Source organism: Homarus americanus, unplaced genomic scaffold, assembly GCF_018991925.1.
Source record: "Homarus americanus isolate GMGI-L3 unplaced genomic scaffold, GMGI_Hamer_2.0 scaffold32929, whole genome shotgun sequence".
In the NCBI taxonomy this organism is placed as follows: Eukaryota; Metazoa; Arthropoda; class Malacostraca; order Decapoda; family Nephropidae; genus Homarus; species Homarus americanus.
The window spans coordinates 3,977,678-4,005,116 of record NW_024737097.1 but is presented as its reverse complement, the minus strand read 5'-3'; the positions used below and the strand labels follow the sequence as shown (position 1 = coordinate 4,005,116).

At 40.2% G+C, this 27,439-nt stretch overlaps 3 protein-coding genes across 3 annotated transcripts; 1 reads left to right on the top strand and 2 right to left on the bottom strand.

The window, feature by feature from the left end:
- Positions 1-646: 646 nt before the first annotated feature.
- LOC121873087 (solute carrier organic anion transporter family member 74D-like) lies at positions 647-5,301 on the bottom strand. The gene is made up of 11 exons (XM_042376396.1): positions 5,102-5,301; positions 4,904-4,987; positions 4,672-4,767; positions 4,293-4,398; positions 3,388-3,812; positions 3,036-3,200; positions 2,500-2,698; positions 2,068-2,244; positions 1,628-1,768; positions 1,324-1,500; positions 647-1,184 (listed from the first exon to the last, which is right to left on the bottom strand). The coding sequence occupies exons 1-11, from the start codon at positions 5,130-5,132 to the stop codon at positions 716-718; spliced, it is 2,070 nt and encodes a 689-aa protein (XP_042232330.1). The 5' UTR covers positions 5,133-5,301; the 3' UTR covers positions 647-715.
- Positions 5,299-9,701, bottom strand: LOC121873363 (solute carrier organic anion transporter family member 74D-like). Its single transcript, XM_042376915.1, has 5 exons — positions 9,436-9,701; positions 6,535-6,777; positions 6,260-6,417; positions 5,866-6,015; positions 5,299-5,357 (listed from the first exon to the last, which is right to left on the bottom strand). Exons 2-5 carry the CDS (start codon positions 6,714-6,716, stop codon positions 5,299-5,301), a joined length of 549 nt encoding a protein of 182 aa, XP_042232849.1. The 5' UTR covers positions 6,717-6,777; positions 9,436-9,701.
- Positions 9,702-12,989: 3,288 nt separating this feature from the next.
- On the top strand, positions 12,990-26,687 carry LOC121873164 (phosphatidylinositol 4,5-bisphosphate 3-kinase catalytic subunit alpha isoform-like). The gene is made up of 20 exons (XM_042376490.1): positions 12,990-13,147; positions 15,464-15,653; positions 16,084-16,296; positions 16,590-16,672; positions 17,584-17,710; positions 18,325-18,557; positions 18,676-18,918; positions 19,194-19,400; positions 19,741-19,876; positions 20,201-20,343; positions 20,651-20,839; positions 21,187-21,330; positions 21,737-21,861; positions 22,401-22,566; positions 23,152-23,368; positions 23,564-23,810; positions 23,990-24,107; positions 24,301-24,452; positions 25,025-25,130; positions 25,460-26,687. Exons 2-20 carry the CDS (start codon positions 15,560-15,562, stop codon positions 25,613-25,615), a joined length of 3,099 nt encoding a protein of 1,032 aa, XP_042232424.1. The 5' UTR covers positions 12,990-13,147; positions 15,464-15,559; the 3' UTR covers positions 25,616-26,687.
- Positions 26,688-27,439: the final 752 nt, after the last annotated feature.

Genomic DNA, 27,439 nt, shown 5'->3' with positions numbered 1-27,439 from the left:
ATATATCATATTTGTATCACTTAGGTTACTTGTATATCATTTGTATATCAAGAGACCCATTCCCCAATTATGCAATTGTATATTTTCAGCCTTCCGGTTGCCATGCTCTTTCAATAAACCGTTAATTATTATTATTATTATAATTGTGTCACTCACTTAGACTCCCACACCACTGCCAGTTACCTGAGGCAGTGTGGCAACTTACTCTTTCTCTCTCCTTTACGGTCTATTTTTTCACACAAACTTAAAAATAAACTTATAACAATACTAATGTTACCTCTTTTACATCTCTTCACATAAGAACATAAGAATGGAGGAGCTGCCATGCACAGGCCAACCGACCTATTGCAGACTCCTTATGTTCTTATGTACCACACCATCTACTGTAGTGAAGCCTAAAGTAACATACACATTCCCTTGTTAATACTCGGACACTATAATTTCTATTAGATTGTTTATACCTCGCCCAGCACATTATGTTTAACGGTGGATATCTTGAGAATGGTTTATCCAAATGAATTCACACGTATGAGTTATTTACAAACGATAAAGTTAGAAGGGATGTTTCAGGGTCACTGTAGAGAGAGGTTTATACGAAGAAGCTGTGTGGTGTATTTCAGGGGCGGATTCAGGGAGTAGGGGGGGGGGTCATTATACATCTTTGGTTGTAAAAAAAAAATCTTATTCTAATTTCTGTTGTGTCCATTTCAGACAACTATACACCTGTAGTCTTCATCACCATCGACGGCAGAATAGAATACATGATCACAGGCTCTACGTTCTGGACCTCTTCATCTCTCATACTTCCTTCATCTCTCACACCATCTCTCATACTTCCTTCATCTCTCACACTTCCTTCATCTCTCACACTTCCTTCATCTCTCACACCCTTTTCTTGTTGTGTAAGCTCCCTATCTCTACCGTCATCTCCTGTGTGAGTGTGGTTCATCGTGGGGACCTTCCATTTACCAGAGGACCTTCTACCTGCCGCTAGCCTCGACATTTTACGGAAACTTCTCCTGATGGTTGGACTGTTTCTCGTTCCACCGTCAAAGAAAGAGAAAGACGGCAAGTTGTAATGTGTCTCCTCCAAGAGTTCGAGATGTTTAACCTGTTTTGAGACCAGCAGGGTGAAGAAGGTACTTAGAACGAAGACTACGCAGGCCAGTCCGTGGAATTTGTACCTGTGGGGTGATGGAGCGGTGTCAGTGCCTTAGGTCTGTGTGATAATGAGACTTTAATTACTGGTGCGATATCCTTAACTCCTCTCTGATGTAATAGTTATGGGGGAAACATTCCTAACTGGTGCCTCTCGTAACTCACCTGAAGTCAGTGGTGTTGTAGAGGGAACAGGAGGTCTGGGCGCCACATGCTACCTCCCACATCAGACAAGAGGAATCCATTATAGTGTCCACCACAAATGGACTGGTCATGGCTGCCAGGGACATGACTGTGCTCTTAATACCTAATACGGCTGGCTTGTCCTGCATGGCTACACACCTGACACACCGTAATGATGAATGTAAGTAATCATCTCATAAAACAGGAGAAACATTTAAAACACAGGAACACCAAACCAGAAAACATGGAATACAAGACATTACAACACACGTGATGAGTAAGGTACCTGAGGGTGATGAGGAGGCTGCCGATGACCACCGCTGGGAGGAGGGACTTGGTGATACAGGTGACCACGTTGTACAGCATGAAGGAGGGGCAGGTGTGGCGACAGTATCCCTCACTCACCTTAGCCGCTGCGCTCCCACACCTGACGTACACGGAATACTATGTGAGGCGTGTACAAAAAACGAACACACACACACACAGTATATTTTCCTATTTATATTATACAGTATATATGATATTAGCTTGTCTTCGTGTTTATTTCCCCCACGTGTGTTTATATACTTCAGGGAGAACTTTGACGATGTGTATGAGGTGGTAACTGAACTGCTTCTCTTAGTAACAGACCAAAACATGTTGTATATTGTGGATGTTATTTTGCTTGGTCTTGTGTTGTGTTGACAGGTAAGGTGAGTGGTGATAACAAAGATAACAGGTACTAACGTGCAGTTTACGAAGGTGTTACGGTGGGTGATGGTGTGAGGGGAAGGAGGAGGACACCCAGCATGACATGGGGAGTAATAGGAGAGTGTGATGGGTCCGTCCTGTACACACACTGGTGATACTTTGGCGGCTACACACCTACACCCCTCACTACACCCACGGTGAAGCTCTATACTTCTGTAACAAACCCTCTAGTTACAGTCACACAATCAGTTGGATCTTATTCACTACTAAAACATATGATACAGTATTAGGATGGTTTACACTGTAATATTCCATATACATTTTGCTTAAGTCAAACTCACATTACACTACTTGACTCACATCCTCGTTGCCCACAGTATGTCAACATAAGACACTAACACGTGTGACACACCCCACACAGACTCAACCTTTCTCGACACAAAAACGCTACTCCCAGGAAGGTCTTACCTGAGGTCAGGGGTCAACACACCCGGGTGATCATCATCGAAGCCACAGGACACAAAGGTCAGTGGTAGGAGGCAAGCGGCCTGGAGAGCCATACAAGCAGCCATCACCAGGGCTAGTGTCTTGGCTCGCGGGCGGCACCGCCTCACCCACACCCCGCCCACACCTACACCCACGATGGCTGAAGATGTCCCACAGATACCTGAAGCAGACACACTTAGTACACCTTCACTCTGATCACTTTTGTCTTTATACTGAACTAATTGTTTGAGTTTGTTAGCTTGAGATCATTACCTCTCGTGTGTCCAGCCGGACACTGTGGCTGGTGTTTCATCTGCCTCTATTACAGGATTTTGTATATAGAAATAATGGTTGAATCTCTAACACCTATTGAGAACCTGTACTATTGTGGTGTTAAGTAGTTTCAGGAGAACTGGTAATCTTAACTGATTCTGAATAACTTACAGTGATTCTGAGTGACCCAAAATATCTTAAGTGAGGTCAAATGTTTCCAGGAGACTTAAAGTGATCCCACTGACCGGTGTAGAAGGAGGAGTTAGTCTGGGTGACCCTGAACTGATGATGGATGTACTTGGGCAGCCAAACAACGACAGCGGAGGTGGCCAGCACCAGGAAGAAGTCACTGCAGACGGTGTACACAACCACCTTGTTCCTCAACAGTCTCACAAGGGTCGACCACACCTCTGTAATGACCACAAGTTCTCAGGTACATTCTCCTCCATTGTTTTATAGCCGTTTCCATGTTTGTCTGGGTTAGTCATCATCACGTTAGATACAGTAATCTTACATCTAAACAGCACCGGAAGGTTTTCTGAACTACCTACAAGTGCTACCATCTTCAGGAAGCACTTATCACAATTGACAACTTACCTTTGAGTCCAAATATAATTTCCTTCGACTTGACGTCAGTGTTGTTGGGTACATCCTGGTCCAAGGTCCTGTGTTGGGTGTGTGTGCTGCCTTCCTCCACCACACAGTGACTGAGCCTCTCGTCACTCACGTCCCCGTTCTCCAGTTCTTCCATGGAGTACCCGCTGTCTCTCTCATCCATCGCGTACCCTCCTACAGGATCTATCTCCTCTATACTATACTCCTCGTCTGTGACTTCAGGTGCTTCATCATTATTATTGCTTGGGGCTGGAGGGGGGTAGTGTGTGTGGGTGGTGTGTGGCGGGGGGTCACAAGGCACCACTGATGTACTCACCATCTCTGCCACCGTCACATCTATGTCTGTGGTCGTGGTCATCCTGCTCCTTGGCCTGTGTTGTGTGTCGGTGGTCGCCTTCCCTAGTGTCCTGTTGCACACAAATCTTCATTACAATAATATTATTAATAGTCGGTAAATTCACCAAACAGGTTTTCAATTGGTTTCACACACACACACACACACACACACACACACACACACACACACACACTTAACTTACCTGTCTTCCCTTCTCACACATACCCCTAGGAATTAAAAAGGTCAGCATACACTACATAACTCATCTACCTGGAGTTAATTAGATCATCTTACCTACCTGGAGTTAATTAGATCATCTTACCTACCTGGAGTTAATTAGATCATGTTACCTACCTGGAGTTAATTAGATCATCTTACCTACCTGGAGTTAATTAGATCATCTTACCTACCTGGAGTTAATTAGATCATGTTACCTACCTGGAGTTAATTAGATCATCTTACCTACCTGGTGTTAATTAGATCATCTTACCTACCTGGTGTTAATTAGATCATCTTACCTACCTGGAGTTAATTAGATCATCTTACCTACCTGGGATACGTGAGTAGGACGCAGCCTAAGGTCAGCATCACCAAAGCAAACCCAAGCTGACCAATCCACCAAGCTCCTACCCAGCCCTGCTCCCCGACACCCATACCTGTCACATACACATCATATACATATTAACACAGGTACTATATAGTTAATGACTTTTATGAGAACTTAACACAATCAGTTCTTGAAAATTATTACTATACTGTATATGGATCTAGAATTTAGGAGGTATTATTTAACAAGGGTACATATATATCTAGAACTATAGGGAATTATTTTAAAAACTACGGGAATATATTTAGACAGGGGATACAGTTCATCTAAAATATCATTTGTTAGTTATAATGATAATACCTCTACTACTACTACTACTGACCTGGATAGTGGCCCGGGTAGACGTGAATGTTGAAGGTAAGGGCTGACAGAGAGAGGCCGACCAGAGGACTAAACACACCCGTGGAGATGATGACAGCTGACCGTAATTAGATATTTATATAGACATCCAGGTATACAGTTTACATAGACAGTACAGGTATATATGGAGTACTGTACACCCACAGAGAATTATTATATAACCATTACATTGTACTATATGTAATAAAACATACCGAGATAGAGTGGTGAGTCATGTTTGTTGATGGCATCGTCCAGGTATGGTATTCCTATGGTAAAGATGACGGAACTGCCCACACCTGTAAATATTTTGGTAATAACACAACTAGTATTTTTATGTTGTACTATCATATATTGTACACACACACACACACACACACACACACACACACACACACACACACTACACTTACCATTGAGTATAGAGGCAAGGAGCCACACCATCACTACCAGATTATGTGCGGGATGACAGGAGGCAGAGGCAGGCTGGGGGGTGGCGGTGTGGAGGCTGAAGGAGGAGGAGGAGGAGGTGTTGTTGGTGTCACTGTTGGAGGATAACTGGAAGGTGGTGACAGTGGTGGTGCTTGCCAGGGCCACCAAACGTTCCACATCACAGAAGGACTGTTTGTTTACCTCCCACCATGTTGCTACTGCTGCTGTCCATCCACTCTGTGTACGACCTTCACTTGTTATTGTTTCTTAATACACCTACACTTGTTTGTTTACCTACGTCATCTATTATGGACTGTTTGTTTACCTACGTCATCTATTATGGACTGTTTGTTTACCTACGTCATCTATTATGGACTGTTTGTTTACCTACGTCATTTATTATGGACTGTTTGTTTACCTACGTCATCTGTTATGGACTGTTTGTTTACCTACGTCATCTGTTATGGACTGTTTGTTTACCTACGTCATCTGTTATGGACTGTTTGTTTACCTACGTCATCTATTATGGACTGTTTGTTTACCTACGTCATCTGTTATGGACTGTTTGTTTACCTACGTCATCTATTATGGACTGTTTGTTTACCTACGTCATCTATTATGGACTGTTTGTTTACCTACGTCATCTGTTATGGACTGTTTGTTTACCTACGTCATCTATTATGGACTGTTTGTTTACCTACATCACCCATTATAATTACTGGGAAAGGGGAGATCGAGTACTCACCTGCGGGTGACGGTGGTGGCGGGTGGGTGAACACGGTGGCGAGGGTGGCAAAGGTGGCGAGGGCGGCGAGCAACTGGCCGGCAGCCACCCACCTGGGACGATGACCACGCCCACCCAACTGGCTCAGCACCACGCCCGTCAACACCGGACCTACAGAGGGGGGGGGGGATGAGAGGGGTCAATCAACATTATATTTCACTCCCACTCCACCAACTCTCTTTCCCACTTTTCCCTCTCATTATCTTTCCTCTGTTTTCTCCCTCTATCCCTTTGTATCTCCCTTCTCTCCTCCTATCCCATTCTCTCCCTCTATCGCATTATCCCCCTTCTCTCCTATTCTCCCCCATTCTCTCCATTCTCTCCCTTTCCCCGAACTTCTACTACGTCAGCTTACCCAAGTCACGAAGGAGTAGTACAGCAGCGAGGTGCCTGTGTGACAGTCGTAGGTGGCGGTGTAGGTGGGTGGTGGAAGCGGCCAGGTAGGTAGTGGCCCCGCCCCCCACCACCTGCTGTAGACAGTAGATCACCAAGAACCCCCCAGGACCACACAACCTGCCAGGGGGGACACGATACGGTTTTTAATGGCTCCTAATATCAATGTCTGGGTTTTTTGTATCATATTTTTACACACACACACACACACACACATACATATATACACACACCTACCTTCGTAAACATCTCTGGTACTGGTTAAGGATCCCACACTTTGGGTCTTTTGAGTGGATGTTGCCTTGGGTATGTGGTGCTCCCAGGTGGCTCTGTGGTGCTCCATGGTGGTTCTGTGGTGCTCCTTGATGTGGTGTTCCCTCCTGCTGCTGGTGGTGGTGGTAATGGTCGTCGTGGTTCATCTTGACACCATCACCATCCTCTTGTTGTTGTTGGTGACGTCCGCTCCTCTACCGCCCTACACTGTAACGTATAATAATAGTACTGTAGTAGTGATGTTGTCTACTATTCATTAAACATTAAAACATCAATTAACAGGCAATAATAAAAGATGAAATACACTGTATGTAACTTCCCAGCACAGTCCGCGTCAGTACCGGATATACAGTAGACTAAGTAGAATTATCGCCAGGCGCAGATGATGGCTAGCGATGGCGCTGTTATGGTAGGAAGAATCACAGCCCATTATTTAGTGGGAGACAAAGACTGCGAAATATGGGAGGTGAGAGAACGGAAGGGCGTGAGTGAGGAAAGAGAGAATCCAGGTGTTGGTGGTCGCTTGAGTTAGTTTGCTCCCGCACCACGCCCTCTTTTACCCGTTTAAATCCCCCTACGAATTCACACGAGAGAGAGAGAGAGAGATACTAATTAACCGATACAGATAATAGATCACCGCGATATAAATAAAAAGAGAAGCAATTTTTTTATTACGGAACTTTCAGGTGAGTGAAATTTATTATCCACCGAGAGACGCTCAGTGTGACAAGCCAAGGATTGGTGTTGAAAGTTTTATGCTTTACGGGATTTTATTTTTATTTTTTGTTTTCTGTAATCTAGTATATAGTGATGTTGGCCATATTGACGGATGATCTTACTGAAGTTTTGTAGATACCAAGGATCATATATATACTGTTTATAGTCATTAGAAGATACAGTATGGAAATAAGACAGCAGTTTTTTTTGTAATATGGGATACAGTGAAATAACATCTCAGATATTTTGTTGAAGCTGGAGGTTTTCTCTGAAGATACAGTAAAGAGGTTATAATAAACGGTAGTAACAGAAGTATCGGATGTTATCGGCATGAAAATTTGAAGCTCCCTGTTTAGCGCCCCCTGGTGATGACGTAGGGACGGTGGCAGGGTTGCGACACACAGCTATGAACCACAATCTAACCCTCAAACCACACTTCCTGCACATACACTCCCTCACTCTTCGCCGCTCATTCACTTAATCACCATCAAGTGTATGGAGTTTACTGTTATATGTCGGAATAAATAACAATATTAAACAAGTCCAACTTAGTATCACTTGGCAGTCTGGGTTACGCAAAGGATCAGCAGTTAAGCGACCTTTTTTAGGATCAAACGACGGTATGCTTCAGGCAGAATGATAGAAAGGAGGACGGATTATATTTGCCAGTTGTAGGGCGGCACAAGTCACGTAGTGCACTCACTGGGCGCGACCAGTAACACGGGCTGAATAACAAGAGTGATGAGCGGCCAAACCCACCATGTTTACCCTCCAGTGGGCGCGCGTGTGCCTTCCGCCTAGTTGGGGATTTCGTCGCCAGGGCTTGTGGTAGCGCTGGTCACGGCTCAGGGCGTCTGTTATTGTGACGCTAATGTAACTGTGTATGATTATTATGATTAGGATGATAATAGCAATAAATAATTATAATATAATTAATGACTGATGATAAATTGATAATTCTACTACTACTTTAACCGTGATCATTCCCACAACAACCACAACCACCCTCTCACGTGTACCGTAACGCGACTATAGGGGTGAATTACAGTATAGAGATATATATGCCATCAATCACAGGATCGTGGTTACAGAAAGTTACGTCACGAACTACTTTACCAGAGCGACGAACACTCATTATTGTTTATGTAATTAAGGTTATGAACAAGTAGACGATAGTAACATCACACACGCAGTTGCGCCCTTGTGAATAAATCCCACATTATTATTTCTAACCTTCAATATTATTCCGTAAAATTAAAGTCACTTTTTTATTATTATATTACTGAATACATGTATGTGTTGTTATTTTTTCATTTATTATCCATGCTGGATTGAGTCACACACAGTTACACACACACACACACACACACATGTATCACAATCCATTGCTCTACATAACTCTCATAAAAAAAAGTATCAGGCATCTCAGAGGTAAACACCATAAATCATATTTCAACATGTAATGGTTTATAGCAACGATCCCTTTACCTCCACCACCACCTCCCTTCTGTGTAGCCTCAGGGCGCTGTGTCAACCTCAGAAGATAGATTGAGGCTATATTACAACATGGGTCCAGAGATTTTTTACGCTGTGGTCACCTTATGTTATACAAGGTCACCGACTATGAGTAGTGATAAATGTGTAGTTTATTTGGCTAGATGTAAAGGTATGGGGTATTAGTATATGTATGTAGGCCATTTACTTACACCACCATTATCATCATTCAAACAGACAGGCTTATCTCACTGTTTCATTCAGATAGTAAATTTCGTAAGTTAGTTCAAAATATATTGATATGAAAATTATTGAGCTGTCCTAGTACAATGTATATTCAAGCACGTTCATGAAACTACGTACAAATGTCTGAACAAATATGATCTAGTTTGTACATATATAAATCCTTGTATACACTTTAATATGAATATACTTTGGCCTTTCAAAACTTATATATATATATATATATATATATATATATATATATATATATATATATATATATATATATATATATATATATATATATATATATATATATATGATATACTGTTGGTGATTATTAGGGATAAAGGTACAGGTGATTTGATTTAGTGTGTGTGTGTGTGTGTGTGTGTGGGTGTGTGTGCTGGCCGAGATGAAAACATTACCTACCTCCTGACGATGCTCGCCTATTCGTCACACTGTACTCCACGGGCGATTCTTGACACCTTATACTATAGATAATTAAAAGTAATATTTATCAAACTTCTTTTAGTTGTTTTTAGTAATCAATCACGTTGTTTGCGATGAATTTAAAATGATAGTTATTGTTTTAGCACTCAAGCGACATTGTGTATCATCTTTGCCACTTGTTAATTTACTCCCCGGAGGAAAAATGGTTTTGATTAAGGAAAGTAACACCTAGTGTCGACTGAGTTGGGGAGTGGAGACACAATGACTGATACACTAGGAGAGCCAGCAAACCATGTTGAACACCCGCCGCAAACAGAGCGGTGACACTGCGCATGCGTGAAGCTGCCGGAGGAAATTTGCCAGGGAAACTCATACACTGTATACTGCAGTGTTGTATAGGTAAATACAATGGCAAATAACTGAATGAATAGCATGCCTTACTATTGTCCCAGGTTCGATCCCCAGCCAGGGACAGATATGACTAACAAATATGACACTGAGAAGCTTTCTTGACGGGCAGCAGTTTCCTCGGCTCCTGTATTAACAATGAAGATGTAACAAAGAACTGATCTACCGCCCGAACAACTGGTAAAGTGGTATTGTGATGAGTGGTAGAAATGAATAATTAAGTCTCCTAAATAAATTACAGTATATCCTATCATAGAAAATGGTGATCTCAACAGGATGCACTACTGCAGATCCATGGTCGCTACTGTTCTCCCGTTGTCTTCGTCAGTAGTACCATATCTCGGGGAAAATTCCTCTTAAGGTTGAAATTCGTTTTGTTAAATAGTGTTTTTAACAAATGAATCATGTGTTACACGAAAGAAATCATGGAATCGTAAAAATAAAAGCGTTAAGTTCATTGACTCCTGTTTTATGTGTGTGTGTGTGTGTGTGTGTGTGTTTCTGCTCCATGACTTACACACGCTACCAATTTTTTATTTTACAGGTGTCACAAGACGATTAAATATAAATTTTTAGTTGGTAACTGTTGGAAGTTAGTTGTGCCCCGAGGTGAACTTGCCTGCACTGTCTATGAACATTATATAACTTTACAATGATTAAAAGTTTACATTGGGTTAGGTTAGATTAGATTAGTATTAGGGTGTTTAATCGTTAGGTGAAATAACTTCACAATGACGTCACCATAGAACCTGCAAACGTGTAGCAGAAATTGTTTTGCTTTATCGTGTATATAGACCAAGGTGACCGGAAACATAAAGTTATACACCCACCTCAAAACTGCTGTCTGTATCAAGGCCGTGGTGCACTCATGATGCAGTAATACGCTCTAATACTGTGAATTGCGAATGTCGAGGTTACCGCCAAGATTACTGAGAAAAAATGCATATTGCTCTGTATTTTTAGCGCTATTTAAACCAGTACAGTCGCCCACAAAAGTCGTGTCTCCTATCTTGGACCACGAACCCCGAGAATTTGACCAGCTTGTGTGTTGGGTTCAAACTACAACCAAGTATAGATGCGAGAAAGGTGTTGTTATCCAGCGAGGCAGGTTTTCTCCAGGTACTCCGGTTTCCTCCTGTACTAACACAAGACAATACAGTTCATGACAAAGTAACAAAGAACAGACCAACCGCCCAAACAGCTAGCGAGTTGGTAAATGGTGAAATAATAAATAAAAGTGGGAATGCCAGCGTCAGTTAGGTTTGTTTAGCCAAGTCCACCGCCTCCTGTAGTACAAGTCTTTCCCACGGACCAATGCGTCTCTCTCCATAATCTTTGCCGCGTGCTCAGTTAAGTCTATGTACTCTATCTGCCTAATATTAGCAGGAGACGAATATAGTACTTGCTAGTGTTTAGAGTATAATGGGATCACGTGAAGAATCTCCATCCCCTCTAACTTCACCGAAAGATTAACCACCCCTAACAGCATTTGGGTAGATGAGGCTAGATTAGGTTTAAGACAGGTTAGGTTAGCGGTATGGTGGAGATACTTCAGGTGATCTGTATAATGTATTAGTATTTTAGTGTTTAACTATAATCAGAAAAGTCTTAGAAAAAAATAATGTTTTTGAAGGCGCAGAGTAGCTCCCGTGTGAGGCGCCGAACACAATAATGATGCACAAGTAACATGTGGCGGAGACTCATCCTTTTAACTGACATTTAGTGGAAAGACGTGTTGTACAGGACAGCCACTCATCCTCTTCATTGTGCTCAAAGATTTCGTTCTTGATGATTTCTCTAATGGTTTGCATTCAATCTATCTGGACTCTTGTCTTGAGTAATGCTGAATAGTATTTTATCCAGATTTCATGAGTATGTTTATTTTAATTAACATAGTATTCAGTATTATGTTCCTAAGTGTTTTTACGAAGTTTATAGAGAACTCTTTATAGTTAATGAAAATGTGTGGAAAATGGAGGCACACTGCCGATCTGTCCCAAGGAAGTGGTCGATCATTGAAGGTAGACGGGGAAACCATACAATCACATTTCATGTTTAAATATAGATTACCTTCGTAGATTATTTGAACATCTATAAACATTTTTAATAATTTTACATAATAATTATTACCTTTTTGATTCCCTATAACGCCAAGCTCAGTTACGTTAATATGACAGTCGGAAAAGACTTTTAAATATTTCATTTTTTGGGATGTGAGGACACGAGCCTCTAAAAGGTATCCCACAGTCTCCAGATGTGCGGAAGTGTGATATTTTCACCTATATCTACGCAACACTGATATATTCATCCAATATTAATGATCTGTATGAAGGGACATTTAAAACTTTATTCATATCTTCAGGCCTCGGTCGGAATGTCCTTTCCGTGTTTGTCGAATTTTGAAGTGAGTAATGTAAGGAACTGGTACCTTAAGTTGACCATCCGGGAAGCAGCAGCTGTGGGTGTGAGGCGCTGAAGGAGAACAACAGTACTATATTACATTTCTTCTCTACCGTTACATTTTGCTGCTCACACCCGTAACTAATTCATCTTCAGTGGATTTACGTCGTTTACAATAATTCATATCACCACACTAAAAACTGCATTATATTTGGTTTCCGAAGCGTTTATGTGAGTACAAATAATGTAAGGTAGTATGTCAGTGTGTGTGTGTGTGTGTGAGTTTAATGTCCATCTATTGTGTCTGTTATTTCTAAGATAAAATACAGTAAGCCTTTTGGCCTATTTTAGAGGGTAAATGGGATACCAATTACCAAGGTACTTCACTCAGCAAATTGATTATTTTTATAGTTATATCATCTTTAACAGCAATTAAATATAAATTCTTAATGTATATCATAAAATATATTCAATATAATAAAATATGGGGTGGAACTATTTCATCTATGCATTTTTAAAGGTACAGTGTATCAGAAGTTCAGTCACTTGACATTTAAAACTTCCGCCAAAACTCACTCCTCTATGCATTATAAATATGATATTGTACATGGATAAATGACTTCAAATAGGATCGTAATGATTTATACTAATTATGAACGGTTTTTTTAAGTGTAGGTTAAAATAATTTATTATAATTTTTAGATTCATTTGACGTTGATAGTTCCCAGCTGTGTGTGTGTGTGTGTTGATGTTTATGTGAAGAAAATCAACGGTTAAGTTTAAAATTCCTCCACAAATATTGACAAACTTCAGTCTTACTGGGGTGTGACACGTGGCCAAAGGTACTAGATATAATTCCCTCGACCTTCACACATCCTCGAGGGTGAGTAGTGACACTTGAAGCCGAAGAGGAAGTTGTTTATTGGTGGTTTATGGAATCGCCAACAAAATCCAGTAAAGTTATGTTTTAGTATTTTAAAGTTGACATTTCTAGTCTTGTTTTTAGAATTATACTTGATGTTATACTTGATTAATGTTTATATATGTATGTTAATGGGTAAATTTGCATAAGTGCACACAACTCTTAAAAAGTAAAATATATGTTTTTCTAATGTATTTGTGTGTGTTTAGATTGGTTATGACCTTCATTTCTGTCGGAAATTGGCCGTTTTTTTATCGTTTTTTTTCTGGTGTAGCGTTTTCCGACAAAAATTGTGGCTAAGCGAATACAAAATACACACAAAAAAACACTAGAAAAACATAAACCTGACCTAACTGACTCACCACATGATAGGCGGGCAGCTTGCACTTAGGACACTTTACTGGGGTCGGGCGGTCCGACTAATTACCCAAATGTAGCCAAATATAGCCGGAATGAAGTCAAATGATGGTACTAGATGAATAAATCGGACTGCCAATCACTTATCGACTAGTATTTGGTGTCACAAAGTCACAAAAAATTGGTAAACTTAATTTAATCTGAGTTAATAGATCGAGTGCATGTACCTAACCTAACCTAACACAACACAACACAACTCAGAGTAAATTAAGTTTACCAATTTTTTTTTACTTTGACACCAAATAATAATCGAGAAGTGATTCACAGCCCGAATTACGCTTGTACGACCATCATTTGACTTCATTGCGGCTACATTTGGGTAATTCCTCGCTCCGTCGGTACATGCACACGATCTATTAACTCAGATTAAATTAAGTTTACCAATTTTTTGTGACTTTGTGACACCAAATACTAGTCGAGAAGTGATTGGCAGTCTGATTTATTCATGTAGGACCATCATTTGACTTCATTCCGGCTATATTTGGGTACATTTGGGTAATTAGTCGGACCCGGGTCAGGAGAACACCATGAGATCGAAAAAATGCTATAGTTTCTTCTTTTCTTTTTTTTTTTCCAAAAAAACTTGCAATCAGCTCCATATAATTGAAGTGACACCCATCGCAGACTTTCATGGTCGGAAATGAATTTGAATTTCGAAATATGAGACCCAAAATGAAAATCGAATTTGATTGGGCCAAAATACCTGAATTAAACCACAAATCATTTTAATTGGTTGGCCCAAAAACGCTTTTGATTGGCCGTGTGACATGTACGGGAATGCATGCGCGTGATGATTTATGAAGGAGACACTCAGTGTGGGAGGTGAGGTAGGCGATAATGCCAGAAGATTAATGGAAGAAAATAGAGAAAAATTTGAATACGCTATCTCCGTTATTATACATTTGCGACAATAATGTAATAGAAGAAAAATTTCTCATAATTAGACGTCTTATTCGGACATGATAAGAGATTAGGGGTAGGAATGTTGTGTGCGGAAATGTAATAATACCTGTTAATGTTTATATATGTTTGTTAATGTTTATATATGTATGTTAATGTTTATATATGTATGTTGTGTTTATGTTAATATGTGTATGTTAGTGTTTATATGTACGAAAATGAGCTGTGAAAATGTGGGTAAAACTTATCTGAATCACCTAATTTATATAAGTGCTTCTTTCTTATCTCTAAAACACTGTAAATGAAGCGCCCGGGTCACAATTGTTGTACTGTATAGTTTTATCCATAATGGACCACATCTGCCAATTATCAAGAGAATATTACAGTAGGTTGGGTTTGGTTAGGCTTGGTTATGTTAGGTTGGGTTGGGTTGGGTTTGGTTCGGCTCGGCTCAGTTATGTTAAGTTAGGTTAGATTGGGTTAAGTTAGGTTGGATTGAGTTAAGTTAGGTTGGATTGGGTTAAGTTAGGTTGGATCGGGTTAAGTTAGGTTAGGTTGGATTAGGTTAAGTTAGGTTGGATTAGATTAGAATAAGGTAGGTCAGGTTTAGTTAGTTTATATTATCTGCTCACAAAACTAATGCAGTATTATAGTTGTTATCCGAGTATCATTCGCTCATCTTTATTATTACTTTGAAAATTAAAAGATTATACGATTCAAATAAATTACGATTCATTTGCAGTCTACCACGTGGGCGGTAGGTCACGTCTCTGTTACACATTGTTGGCAAGAATGTACTGTACCTGTGCCTGTGTTGGTCAATTATGACAGATTATTCTACCAGTTCTCAACTCTCCCTTCCCCCCAAAAATTATCTTAGGTATTTTTTGCTTCGTTATTTATTCACTTTAAATAGAAAGATATATTGTTAGCATTGTTTTAATTTTTTTGTCTTGATAGGTATGAAGCAATGCCAACTATGATGCAATATATAAAAGCAGTTGGGTGGTGGAGGTATGGCTCCCTTGTGTGCTGAAGCTTGGGGGTTGGCCTCAGATGTCACCGTGCATTATCCTCGACTGCCTCCTGCCCAACAGCATCATAGTCCCACTCACCTGCCATAGAGATGTCACCCTTAGTGAACTTAAAAGTGAGTGTGTCAGTGAGGAAGGTATGAATGTTTTAATATAGGCAAAATTTAAATTACTCTTATTTATTTTCTGCTAACCCACTCATGATGATGATATTACAAGCTATTTTCTTTTGTGATGATGGGTGGGTGTACAGTTGTTAGTCAGGTGATTCAAAACATTAAGCAGTATCAGAGGGTAGTTCCACTATTGACATGTATAAATTATGATATATTGGTGAAAGCACAAGATGTAGTGTATGAAGAGGAACCCAGTCTTCCACTCCAGTTGGGACTTGAACCCCGGAGTCTTGCTTATAAGGTGAATAGTGTACAAACTGAGCTGTAGCGTCACTTTAAGATTTTATTAACATTTCAATTTTATCCAGATGTTTTGGTCTTGTGTGTTAATATCAAGGTTAAAGTACACCATTTGTCTACCCAACTTAAGGTGAAATATGGCAGGAGGCGAAGAAGTACCCACTGTATCGTGTCTTACGTGTACCCGAGGAGTATGTGTTAGTTGGTGTGACTCAGGATGCTGAGCAGGAAGAATTTTGGGATGAGTCGCGCCGTCTGTGTGACCTACGCCTCTTCTCTCCCATCCTTAAGATTGTGGAACCACGTGGCAGCAAGGAAGAGAAAATCCTTAATTATGAGATCAGTAAGTGGTCCTGGTAATGGTTGCTGAGAGGAGCATGCTACCACAGTTGTATACGCTGCCTGTTTGATACCGTATTAAGTTAAATTTATGGCTGAGGTTAAACGTATGGATAAATCTCGTTACTTATCTCGTGAGGGTTGATTGAATGATTCTTTTTTTTTTCTTTTTTCTTTTAACTAAATCCCACAAGGAATCATCAATTAATCATAAAAAAAAATGGGGTTTATAAATCTTAGTAAGAGCAGCAGCCTGTAAACTCATAGAAGGCTTATCAAAAGTTTTCTTGGCTGCAGGTTTGGCCATTGGGCGGTCAGTCCATGATCTGGAGGACTCTAAAGATGCTGAGTTGCAGGAGTTCAGGAGAAGCATCATTAAGGTGAGTCATGTGTGCTGGACGGATGATGAGAGATATGATAGTGTGTCATAGGAGCCACTGTACTGCCCCTTTCTTGAATGGACAGGAAGAAGCATTGGCCAAATGAATTAACGTATGGTATTAAACAATTGTAATTCATTATTTTATTGTATTTGCTAATGAATACAATTACCAATACCAAAGTAAGGCTGGAGAAACTCAACACTGTGCTCTTTATTGATAACAAGAGGACTTTCCTTCCATGTGAAAAGAAAGATGTGACATAATATGGCAATGAAACAGATGATATGTGCATTCTTGAGTGAATGGAAAGGAGAATGCTGAGGTGGATGTGCAATGTGACACTGAAAGATAGGAATCCAACTCGGGGTTCAGATGACGGCTGGGTAATGAGAGTAGGATATTGGTGAAGTTCTGCATTGAGGTAAGCTGAGATGATTTGGGCATTTGGGGAGAATGAAGAAGACCAACTGGGTGAAGAGTTGTATGATACTAAAAGTGGAGAGGGGAGGTGAACTAAGAATGACATGAGAGGTTGTAAGAAATGACACCAGAGACAAGAACCTGACAAGAGAGACTGCAAGAGACTGTACAGCCATTACATATTCATTGCAAACCCACACAAGTGTGAAAAATGAGCGTAGAACTTCGACAAATTTATCATTTGATGAAATGCTCCACTTATGCTGCTGTGTAATATTTTTCAATGCTTTGTAATGGCCTTTTGTAGCTTAACATGTAGTGTTTTTTGCAACCATGACCCTGTTGATGTGCTTTGAAGACCTGGGACATGGGAATTATATAAACATGCTAGTACAGAAAAGAACTTTACTAACTCAGGTAACAAGCCACAACACTTGCGCAAGTACCATCACTAATCCACTAATATCAATTCACATGCAACCCGACAGGTGGTGGGTGAGGCCGTAAAGGCTCGGCAGCAATGTGGCTTGGCTTCACTGGCCTGTTACCAGCATCCTCCCGAGCTGGAGCCAACAGCCAAGCTTCCCACCTCTGTAGAGAAGAACCTGGACCAAGGTAGGCAGGTCATGTGCCGGGTACTCTTGTGTGGTTACTATCATACTTTGCTTGTTTAAAAGTACGTACTGTTCAGCAATAAACTTCTCATCATTCATATATAGATAGAAAGGTACCCTATTCAGTAAAGTCGTCACACAAGTTGACTTTTTGTTCAGTTTGTATATAGCCAGTTAGATAGCTATCTTATTATCCTATGATATTTGGTTTCCACATTTACTTATACATGTAAACTTTTCTTAGTATACAGCACAACATTCTTCCCTGTAGCATCTGCTGGGTGTACTTTGTATGGTGTAGTATACATAATTACTGATATCTTCCTCAGTTAGTTTGTATTTTGAATCCTTGTCTTTCATGTGTGTAGTAATAATTAAGTTTGGTATTGACTCAGTTTATTACAGTACAGTATATGGATTTTCAGTTCAGTCAGTTTAGTTTATTAAATGAATCAGATGTCATGAAAGTGTTGAACCCTTGTTTATTTCACCTGATAATTAAAACAGTTTAATCCTAACCTTACTTACCCTAACCCAACCTAACTTAACCTCCCAATTTTAATCCTCAGGCAAAATATGTGGGGGATCCTAATATTCATTCATGTATTTGTCCAGGTTACTTGATGGTAAATGTGTGGAGAGGCAGCACAGAATCAACAAGTGTCCGGATCACATGGGACACTTACCCCGAAGGTATAATTGCCGAGGCCCTGAAGCGTCTCTCTCCCTCTCACCCTCTGGATGACTTCAGCTCGGCCCCGCTAGTGCACAATGCTTCTAGACATGCACTTAAGATATCCGGCACAAATGAGTACCTGCTTGCCGGTCGTCCCATCACTCAGTACAAGGTGAGTCTGTGGTGATGTCAGTTGTAAAAAATCTTTGGTATGGTTTATTAGAGGAAACTTTATTATGTTGTGCAGATTGTTACAGTAGTACTTCGTCTATAAGCTGATATCTTTACAGACAGTTCGAGTGTGGTTATCCCGTGGCAAAACTCCTCAGCTTTCTGTGGTCTCCCGCGGTGAACTTTACGCCTCCCTCAACACGTTCGAGTTCCTGCAGCCGTCGTATATACGTTCTCCAGTCACGAAGTCTTCTCCGCCTCCTGACCACTCATCCCTGACGTTGTGGCACCCGAGTATGGACGGACGACTGAAGGTCCACATCCTCTGGGCAAAGTGCGTCAATGTGAAGGAGGCTCAGAAGGTTAGTGCAGACGTTCGAGTGTAAATGTGTTGGAGACAGTCTCTATTAATTGTTATAATACTTCGATAAAATTTCCCTCGTCTGATCAGTTTGTTTACCTCACTGTAAGGTTTCACTTGTTTTCCTTAGCCTCGTAAGACAGTGCCATCTCCAGGTTTTTCATGACCTTTCCTTTTCAAATAAGTTAGTGGTTGCTGTTGATTCTAGTCACTGCCATATAGTAAGAGAGGGCATAAAGTATGATAAAAAATTAATCTCCATATTTTCTCCTGTAGGTCTATGTTCGGGCTGGAGTTTTCCACGGAGGAGACCAACTGTGCGTCATCCGCGAGACACAACACGTGGCCGGTAATAATCCCAAGTGGGGAGAATGGATCCAGTTTGATCTCCCCATTCAGGAGATTCCTCAAGGGGCAAGGCTGTGTCTCTCGGTGTGCTCGGAGCGCCGACACACAGACAAAAAGAAGAGAAAAGAAAAGATGGTAAGTTGAGGTCCCTGGAATGTTTCTAACTGACTGACTTATCTGAGAACAAATATATTTCTTCATATATGTACTCTACAATATTTTCCTCTTTGTCATTTGTGCTGTAGTGTTGATTGGGGCTGTTCTCTATTAAAATTTAATGTCCTTCAAGCTGATATTTTTTTCTATTATGTAAATTTTTGGGGGTCCATTGGTTCCTATTTTTAATCTTCATGACCCAATCCTTTTTTCTGTTAATGGGTGGGCTCCAGTGTGGTCATTACGACACTCTTATTCCTCTCATGGTAACTGGATATAACTGTTGAATCACAGGGATTATTGGTCAATTTTTCTACAGGTATACTGTATGCTGGCCTGGGGTAATGTCAACATCTTTGACTTTCGGAATCAACTTGTCCACAACAGAATATCTATTGCCATGTTGCCACCACCAAAAGGTTACGAGGACTTGCTCAACCCACTTGGAACTACAGGTACAGTATATTGGTGTTAATGCTTTAAAAAATTGCACAAGAGCCATTCTCCAGATAGTATTAGAGGAATGCATACAGCAATAAAATAAAGGAGACCGATTTCCACATCCTGAATCACTTTTACTATAGCAAATTAATCATTAGTTACTCGAGCTGTGTGTGTGATATGTAGATTAACTTCAAAATCACCCCTTGATTTTTTTAAGTCTTTTCCTCCTATAATACAAGATGACAAGAATAGAAGGGAAACACATTCATCCATCATTTGGTGTCATTCAGTCATTCTTATTATTGTAATAGTTACCTTTACCTCCCTCACTCTAGGACACACACCAGGCAATGACACCACCTGCCTGGAGGTTGGCTTTGAGCGACGGTTCAACCAACGGGTGATATTCCCCGACACTCAGCAGATGGAGGATTATGCCCGTTACATCATCAAGTTGGAGCGCAGAGAAAGTGACGAGGTGAGACGAGAGGGAACTGTCGGGAGGTGAGATGAGAGGGAAGTGCTGGGAGGTGAGATGAGAGGGAGGTGAGATGAGAGGTGATATGTTGAATGTAAAACAGGTCATAGGAGTAACAGACCCTCGATATATTGCAAGAATGGGATAGAGAATTACCTTGAAGGATCTACTAACAACAGATTTTAGCTTCCCAGTTTTTCACACAAGTACAGTATTCGATAACAAGCCAGCGACCATTTATTATTGTGGGAGTTGTTGTAGTAATTTGTTTCAGTATTCCTTATTTAATTGTCTATTCTCTCTGCAGGACATGGATAAGCACTCCTCTGACTTGTCTAGAATCAATAGGATAGCAGAACGTGACCCATTGAGTGAACTGAGTGATGAAGACAAGGAGTTTCTGTGGTCTAGACGGAGACTCTGCCTATCTATGCCTAACTCCCTTCCTAGGCTCCTGGATGCTGTGAGGTGGTCATCAAGGGATCATGTCAGTCAGGTGAGATTCCCTTAATGCCAAGAAGTAGATCCCATATATGGCCATTTTAAAGACGTATTTATGAAGTTTTAAAAATATTTTCTGCACCCCAAACATTTGCCGACCCTGTTGCTTCGATGGTCTTACAGTGCCTCTTCAGAATGTGTTGTAAGAGCAGTACCCTATCATATGTGTATTGAGTATTAGTATTACTTTTCTATTAACTTGCTCACACTGCAGTTTCATACATTAATAGGAGACCGATCTAAGATAACATTGTCCCTGTCCAACAACACTTATATGTTGATGATATATAGAAGGCTGCTGTGGCCAGTGTTGTACCTTGATGGTTTGTGGTTTCATTTCAGTTGTACCTTCTACTAAAGGAGTGGCCGGTTGTGTTACCAGAGACAGCCCTCGAGCTGCTTCAGTGTAAATATGCTGACCCGACTGTACGCAGGCATGCAGTCAAGTCCCTAGACAAGGCCCTTCCTGATGAAGGCCTATTTCAGGTTAGTGTGAGCATGATGGGAACAGCCATGAAAGGAAGTAATTTTGGTAAGTGATTTGAACATAATTTTAAACCCTTTTGTGCCAATTCAGAACCAATGAATATGTGCAACAAGGAATATAGAAGTTTCTCCAATTACTAGTAGACTAAAGACCACTCACTTCCCATGACAATATTTCCCTCATCCTCTCTGTCCACATATCCCAACTTCCACTGATGATGGCTGGCATTTGTGGTTAAGTCAGCACATACTGAATTCAATAAAGATCGTGGTGCCCAGGTGTAGTGATTAGAGTGTACAGACTTGGCTCTAATAGATCAAATCCGGTGTTTTAAGACCTTAGGAACAATAAACTATGTATATGACTTTATTTCTGCTGTATTTTTATTTAATATTTTTCTTCTAGTATTTGCTACAACTGGTACAGAGTCTGAAGCACGAGCCCTACCTGAACTCAGCGCTTCTTAGGTTTCTTCTGCGGAAAGCTTTAACCAATGCCAAGATTGGACACTTCTTTTTTTGGCAGTTGAAGTAAGTATGAATGCTCCTTGTAAGTTGACTGAACCACAAGCCTCACCTCTTAGTTTTAACTGAGTAAACAGAGAAGTCATTCACTCATTGTCATCATCATCAGTCATTATCATTATCATATGAACCAGTTAGGTAAAGGGGTACTAGGCATTTCTTGTCTTGGTTGTCTTAGACTTGTAAGAAGTGAGGATGTACTTAAAACTCCAAAGAGATCATTTGGTACATGCACTTCACTCCCCCTCATGATTACTATCATGATTGACTCAGAGAACTCATATTTGTTTGCTGACTGGCTCTAACTGTCCTCACCAAGCACACTTTGATTGATAAGTTCAGCCATTATTATTAATACTTAACTTTTGCAGTGCAGGTATTCTTGAACATACTGTACTTGTAAATTTTACTCTCATTATTGGGTAATTTGATCAACCTGTATTTCTATTTACTTTAGATTAACAAGTTGTTGTTGTTGACAGTACAGTATATCAGAGAACATGGGGCATGAACCTCTACTCATCTTGTTGTCGTCTACATTACAGATCAGACGCCTACTTATGGCCCGGTGCTCATCGCGTCATGGTCATACTGGAAGCTTACTGCCGTGGCCTTGGTCCAGACCTGAGGCCAGTTGTCCGACAAGTGGAAGTAGTAGACAAATTGACAAGGTTGTCAGAAGCTGTTAAAGAGCGAAGTAACAACAACAAGGTTTGATCCTGTTATTATTAGTACTGTAATCTGAATAGCAATTTCATCAACATATGAATTATTATTCTTGTATCCAGGGATCATCCACTTATTGTTGTAGATCCATTTCTAAAAAAATTATACTTTAAACAAAACAACTTTAAGTAGGTAAATTTTTCTCATAAGAAATAATGTAGATGGAAAAAGCTCGTTCTGGGGAAAATTTGTCTTCAAACAAGACATACAGCAATATATTAGTCAAAGTTTTAGGTGTCTGATTCTGGGGTACAGCCTAATTCTGTATATGTAGTAAAATACACAAGACATTACATTTTGCTTTCAAACCCAATCATAAATTTGGGTGCTGACCTTACTAGCTGAGAAGGGAGTGTTGCTATGGTCTCTGTTTAGTTGTGTACTGTGCATCAGAAAGTTGTTATTTGCCAGCAGATGATGGTCAGTGATGTTACAAAAACAAAAGTGTCATGTTAGACATATCCTCATCTTTAATTTATCACCAACATAATAACAAAACAAGTGGGGATCCCTTGTATTTATTCAGTGTTTAATGCTATATGGAAAATAACTTACTTTTTTAACTTCCAGTACCTGAAAGAACAACTGGCTGAGTCAGAATACTCCAACGTCTTGCAGCATCTAACATCTCCTCTCAACCCAAGCCACTCCCTGGGTCGTCTCAGAATTTCTGAGTGCCGGGTGTTAGACTCAGCTCGTCGGCCTATGTGTCTGGTGTGGGATAATCCTGAGCCCATGGCCCCTCACTACTCACTCTCACATGGCATAATCTTCAAGAGTGGAGATGGTAATTCATTCAGCAGTTTTTGTTTACTTGGTAATTCCTGGTATTGGAAGGTTGGGTATAATGTGTGTAACATAAAGGTCTGGTGTAAATGTAAAGGAACTGGAACTATAACTACTGTTATTAGAATGTGTCAAGGCAATTATATATTATTATTAGAATGTGTCGGCTAATTATCATCACCCGGCCTTCATACAGATCTCCGACAAGATATGCTAACCCTTCAAGTTATTGGCATGATGGCACAGCTGTGGAATAATGAAGGGCTTGACCTGCGCATGATGCCATACTCCTGCCTGGCCATGGGTAAACAAGTGGGTGTTATAGAGGTGGTGCGAAATGCCAAAACTGTGTACAACATCCAGCGTAGCTCCAAGCTGGGAGCCATCCAGGTTGACTCCTCCCAGTTGTACAAGTGGATCCGTGATAAAAACAAAGGCCTCAGGTGAGTTACACATTGTCGATGGTGTTACCGTAATGATTAACCTTTTCAGCTGTTCGTGCCTCTGCTTACTGCGACTGTATCATATACAGTACTGTAATTATGACACAAGCCGTTTGAGCCTCACACCTCTGGCTGGTAGTCTCATGCTCATTACTGTATTTTCCTCTTGGGGTGTACAGGTTGGAACAGGCAATAGATAACTTCACTCGGTCCTGTGCGGGCTACTGCGTGGCCACTTTTGTGCTGGGCATTGGTGACCGTCACCCAGACAACATCATGGTCAATCAGGAAGGACTGGTAAGTTATATGACAAACTATTATCATCCTTCAATATTTCTATTTATTCTTTGCCCACATTCACTCAGTTGCTGTATTTGATATTCTTCCACACTTTATCAAACTGTATAATTCCTATTTTCTGTCTTCTGGTTTGTGTAACTTGATAACCTGTTTGAGATGGGTTAATAGTTAAGCATTTTTCTTCCTTCAGATATTCCACATTGACTTTGGACATTTCTTGGGAAATTTCAAGAAGAAATTTGGTATCAATCGGGAGCGCGTACCATTTGTCCTGACGCAAGACTTCCTGCGGGTGATTGCTGGAGGAGCAGAAAATCCAAAGGAAAGTCAAGAGTTCCAGAGGTTAGTGGCCGTCAGTTATCTCTCTCCTTCTCCCTCCCTCTCACATTAAAAAGTGTCATGTTTTTGTTTATATTCATCTGTTTATCCACCTATTAAAGTTGTATTATCAGATGTTGATGTCTAGTATTAATAGTACAGTACTTTACCAATATTACCTGCCCCCCTCCCCCACACACACACACACACTCTTTACAAGGAGTATCTAATATGTGTTTTCTTGTTATTAATTGTTTGTATAAAGTGGCTTCCTCCTATCAAAGTTCAAACACTGATTTAGTAAATATTTTTGAGATGATTGTAACTTAACCAAGTACAAATACCGGATGATTTATTTATTCGAGAACCCAAAATGATTATTCTAGGCCGTACAATAAACAGGAACCTAAAAATCAGTAGGCATAAAGTTCCTAAAATATAATAATCCTTTAGGCTTCTCTAATAAAATAAAATCATTGTGTTGATTATGGTGTTTTAGGGAAAATTTCTCTCCAACTCCCATTGTAAGTATTATTGTGTGGATGAATAATGATTTTAATATCTATGTGCTTTCATACCAACACATTCCATTTTAGGTTTCAAGAGCTTTGTGGCAAGGCATATTTGGCCCTGCGCAAGTATCACCGCCTCATTATTAACCTCTTCACACTGCTACTGTCTACCGGCATGCCAGAACTCCAAGTAGGTGATGAGCAATGGCTCTCTCTCTCATTGTTAGTTAAGTAGGACAGTCATTAGTATTTTCTACCTTTGAGTTCCTTTGTTGGATCTTAATGAAGAAAAGGAAACCTTGCTTATTTTACCTGATGATTAAACAACACTAATGTTACCTGTGAGGGGGTGGGGGGACCAGGTGAAGGTATGTTAGATTATAGTAGGTTAGTAGTTAAGTTAAATTAAGTTAGGTTTGGTTAAAGTAAGTTTAGTTAAGGTGGTATTGATAGATAGTCCTAAGACTATATTATGTGGTGTGGTAAGAAGTGTTCACTTTCAGATGACCTCTATTTCAGACCCCAGAGGATATAGCCTATCTGCGTAAGACCTTGGCTGTTGGGGCCTCGGAGCAGGAAGCACTGGAGTACTTCCAGAACAGGTTTTGTGAGGCTTATGGAGGCGCGTGGACGACAAAGCTTGACTGGTTCTTTCACTATGTAAAGCACAGGTAGTATCTTAATTCAACGGCTGGACACAGGACTTTGCATTGGTTTCTGTTGGTGTTTTTTTTGGCATACTTCTGAGTTTTGTTTCGTTGCTTCTCATGTGACTTGCAGAGATCATGGTGGGTTGGAAGGATGGTCCATTGTCATACACCATAAGTTTTTTTAGTTTTTTCAACTCTGTTATTAAAGGAAAAATAGTTATTAAAACAACTGTAATATGATGTTGTTCTTTGTGAGTGATATTTGTAAGTTGAAGTTAAGGATGGAAGTCATATTGTTTGGTATGACTTGTTTTATAATGTAATGTATGTTGACAGACAAAAAGCAGCTTTACCTGAACTCCTTTATTTTCCCTCACTCTGATATATGTGTTAAGCATACAGTACCTGAATGGGCTTTTATAGATCTCTAGAACAAATAAAATAAAGAAACTACAGGTATGTTGTCTGTGGTTAGTAGATACGACGTAAAGTTTGGATGTGGTGCATCGGAAACATGTTCCTCTGTCCATCCATTCTGAAACAGTAATCAGAACTACGTAGGTATGTGTGTGTCATTCCACTTTTCACCACATTTTGTAATTTTTCATGTGTATATTTTTTCCCATTTGATTCTCCCTGATTCTATATGGTCAGAGTTTTAATGGCATGTCTTGTATGAATGACTGGATGAGGTATTAGCCTGTATGATTATTTATCTTACGCCCACAAAGGGATGATAAATAAAACCTTAACTCGAGCCACTGATGGGAACGTGTCTCCTTAACGTATTGATTTTTTTAAAGATTTTTGTACTTAAGCATTATGTGTTGTGACATTCCATAAGGCAATAGTTGATTGCGACTTTATATCTCATGAAGCTGAGAATGACAGGTGATTCAGATTTGTCAGTAGGAGTGTTAATAGGATGCTTGTATACTGTATGTAGTCTAGGTGTTTGTAGGATGTTCTTATGCTGAGTGTACATAGGATGCTCGTTGCTAAGTGTATGAAGAATGCTTTTACACTGACTGTACATAAGCTGCTTGTATGTAGGATGCTTGTATACTGAGTGTATGTAGGATGCTTGTATGCCGAGTGTATGTAGGATGCTTGTATGCCGAGTGTATGTAGGCTGCTTATATGATGATATATGTCAATTTCAAGTTTTATTACATTACCTAAGCTTCCAGAGTTGTGTGGTACTGTCTAGCTGTATTGCACCAGGGAAGAAAATAGAGAGCTGTTGTAAATATTAAGTAGCTTTTAATGTCAGAGGCAAGATACACCGCGATGAGTCTTCCAGTGCTGTGGGTCCATTGTCCACTGTAAGTTTATCTGAGATTTTTTAGAATTTTATCTGTATATATCACATTCCATGAATCTCTTGGCATGGGGCTGGGGTGTGTGTGCATTCTGAGGCAGGGACCACAGTCTTACTCAGATCAGTTTGTGGTTAACATAGTTGAAACTGGTAGTTGGTAAGGGCAACACCTCAATCATGATCCTTTTGTGGTTTCAAAAAGCATACAAGTTTGATAGTCACTGAAGTTAATGTTATGACGTAATGGTTGAGATATATTCCTTTTTTAACTACTGGTTGACCATTGTAAGGAAATTATTAACTAATCTGTGCTGGACAATTTACTCCGTCTCAGAATGTAAATAACCTCATCAAGGTAGGTACTGTCAGGGAGTCATAGACAAACACCTCACACATTCCTTGTCTCTTTGTCTTCACCGTAGACTTAAATTTTTATGTTCAGTCCAACATGTTTTTAGTATTATGATAAGTAATGTTTTAAAAGTTAGAAGTTAAGTATGACTTGTGTTTGGTGCATGATTAGTACTT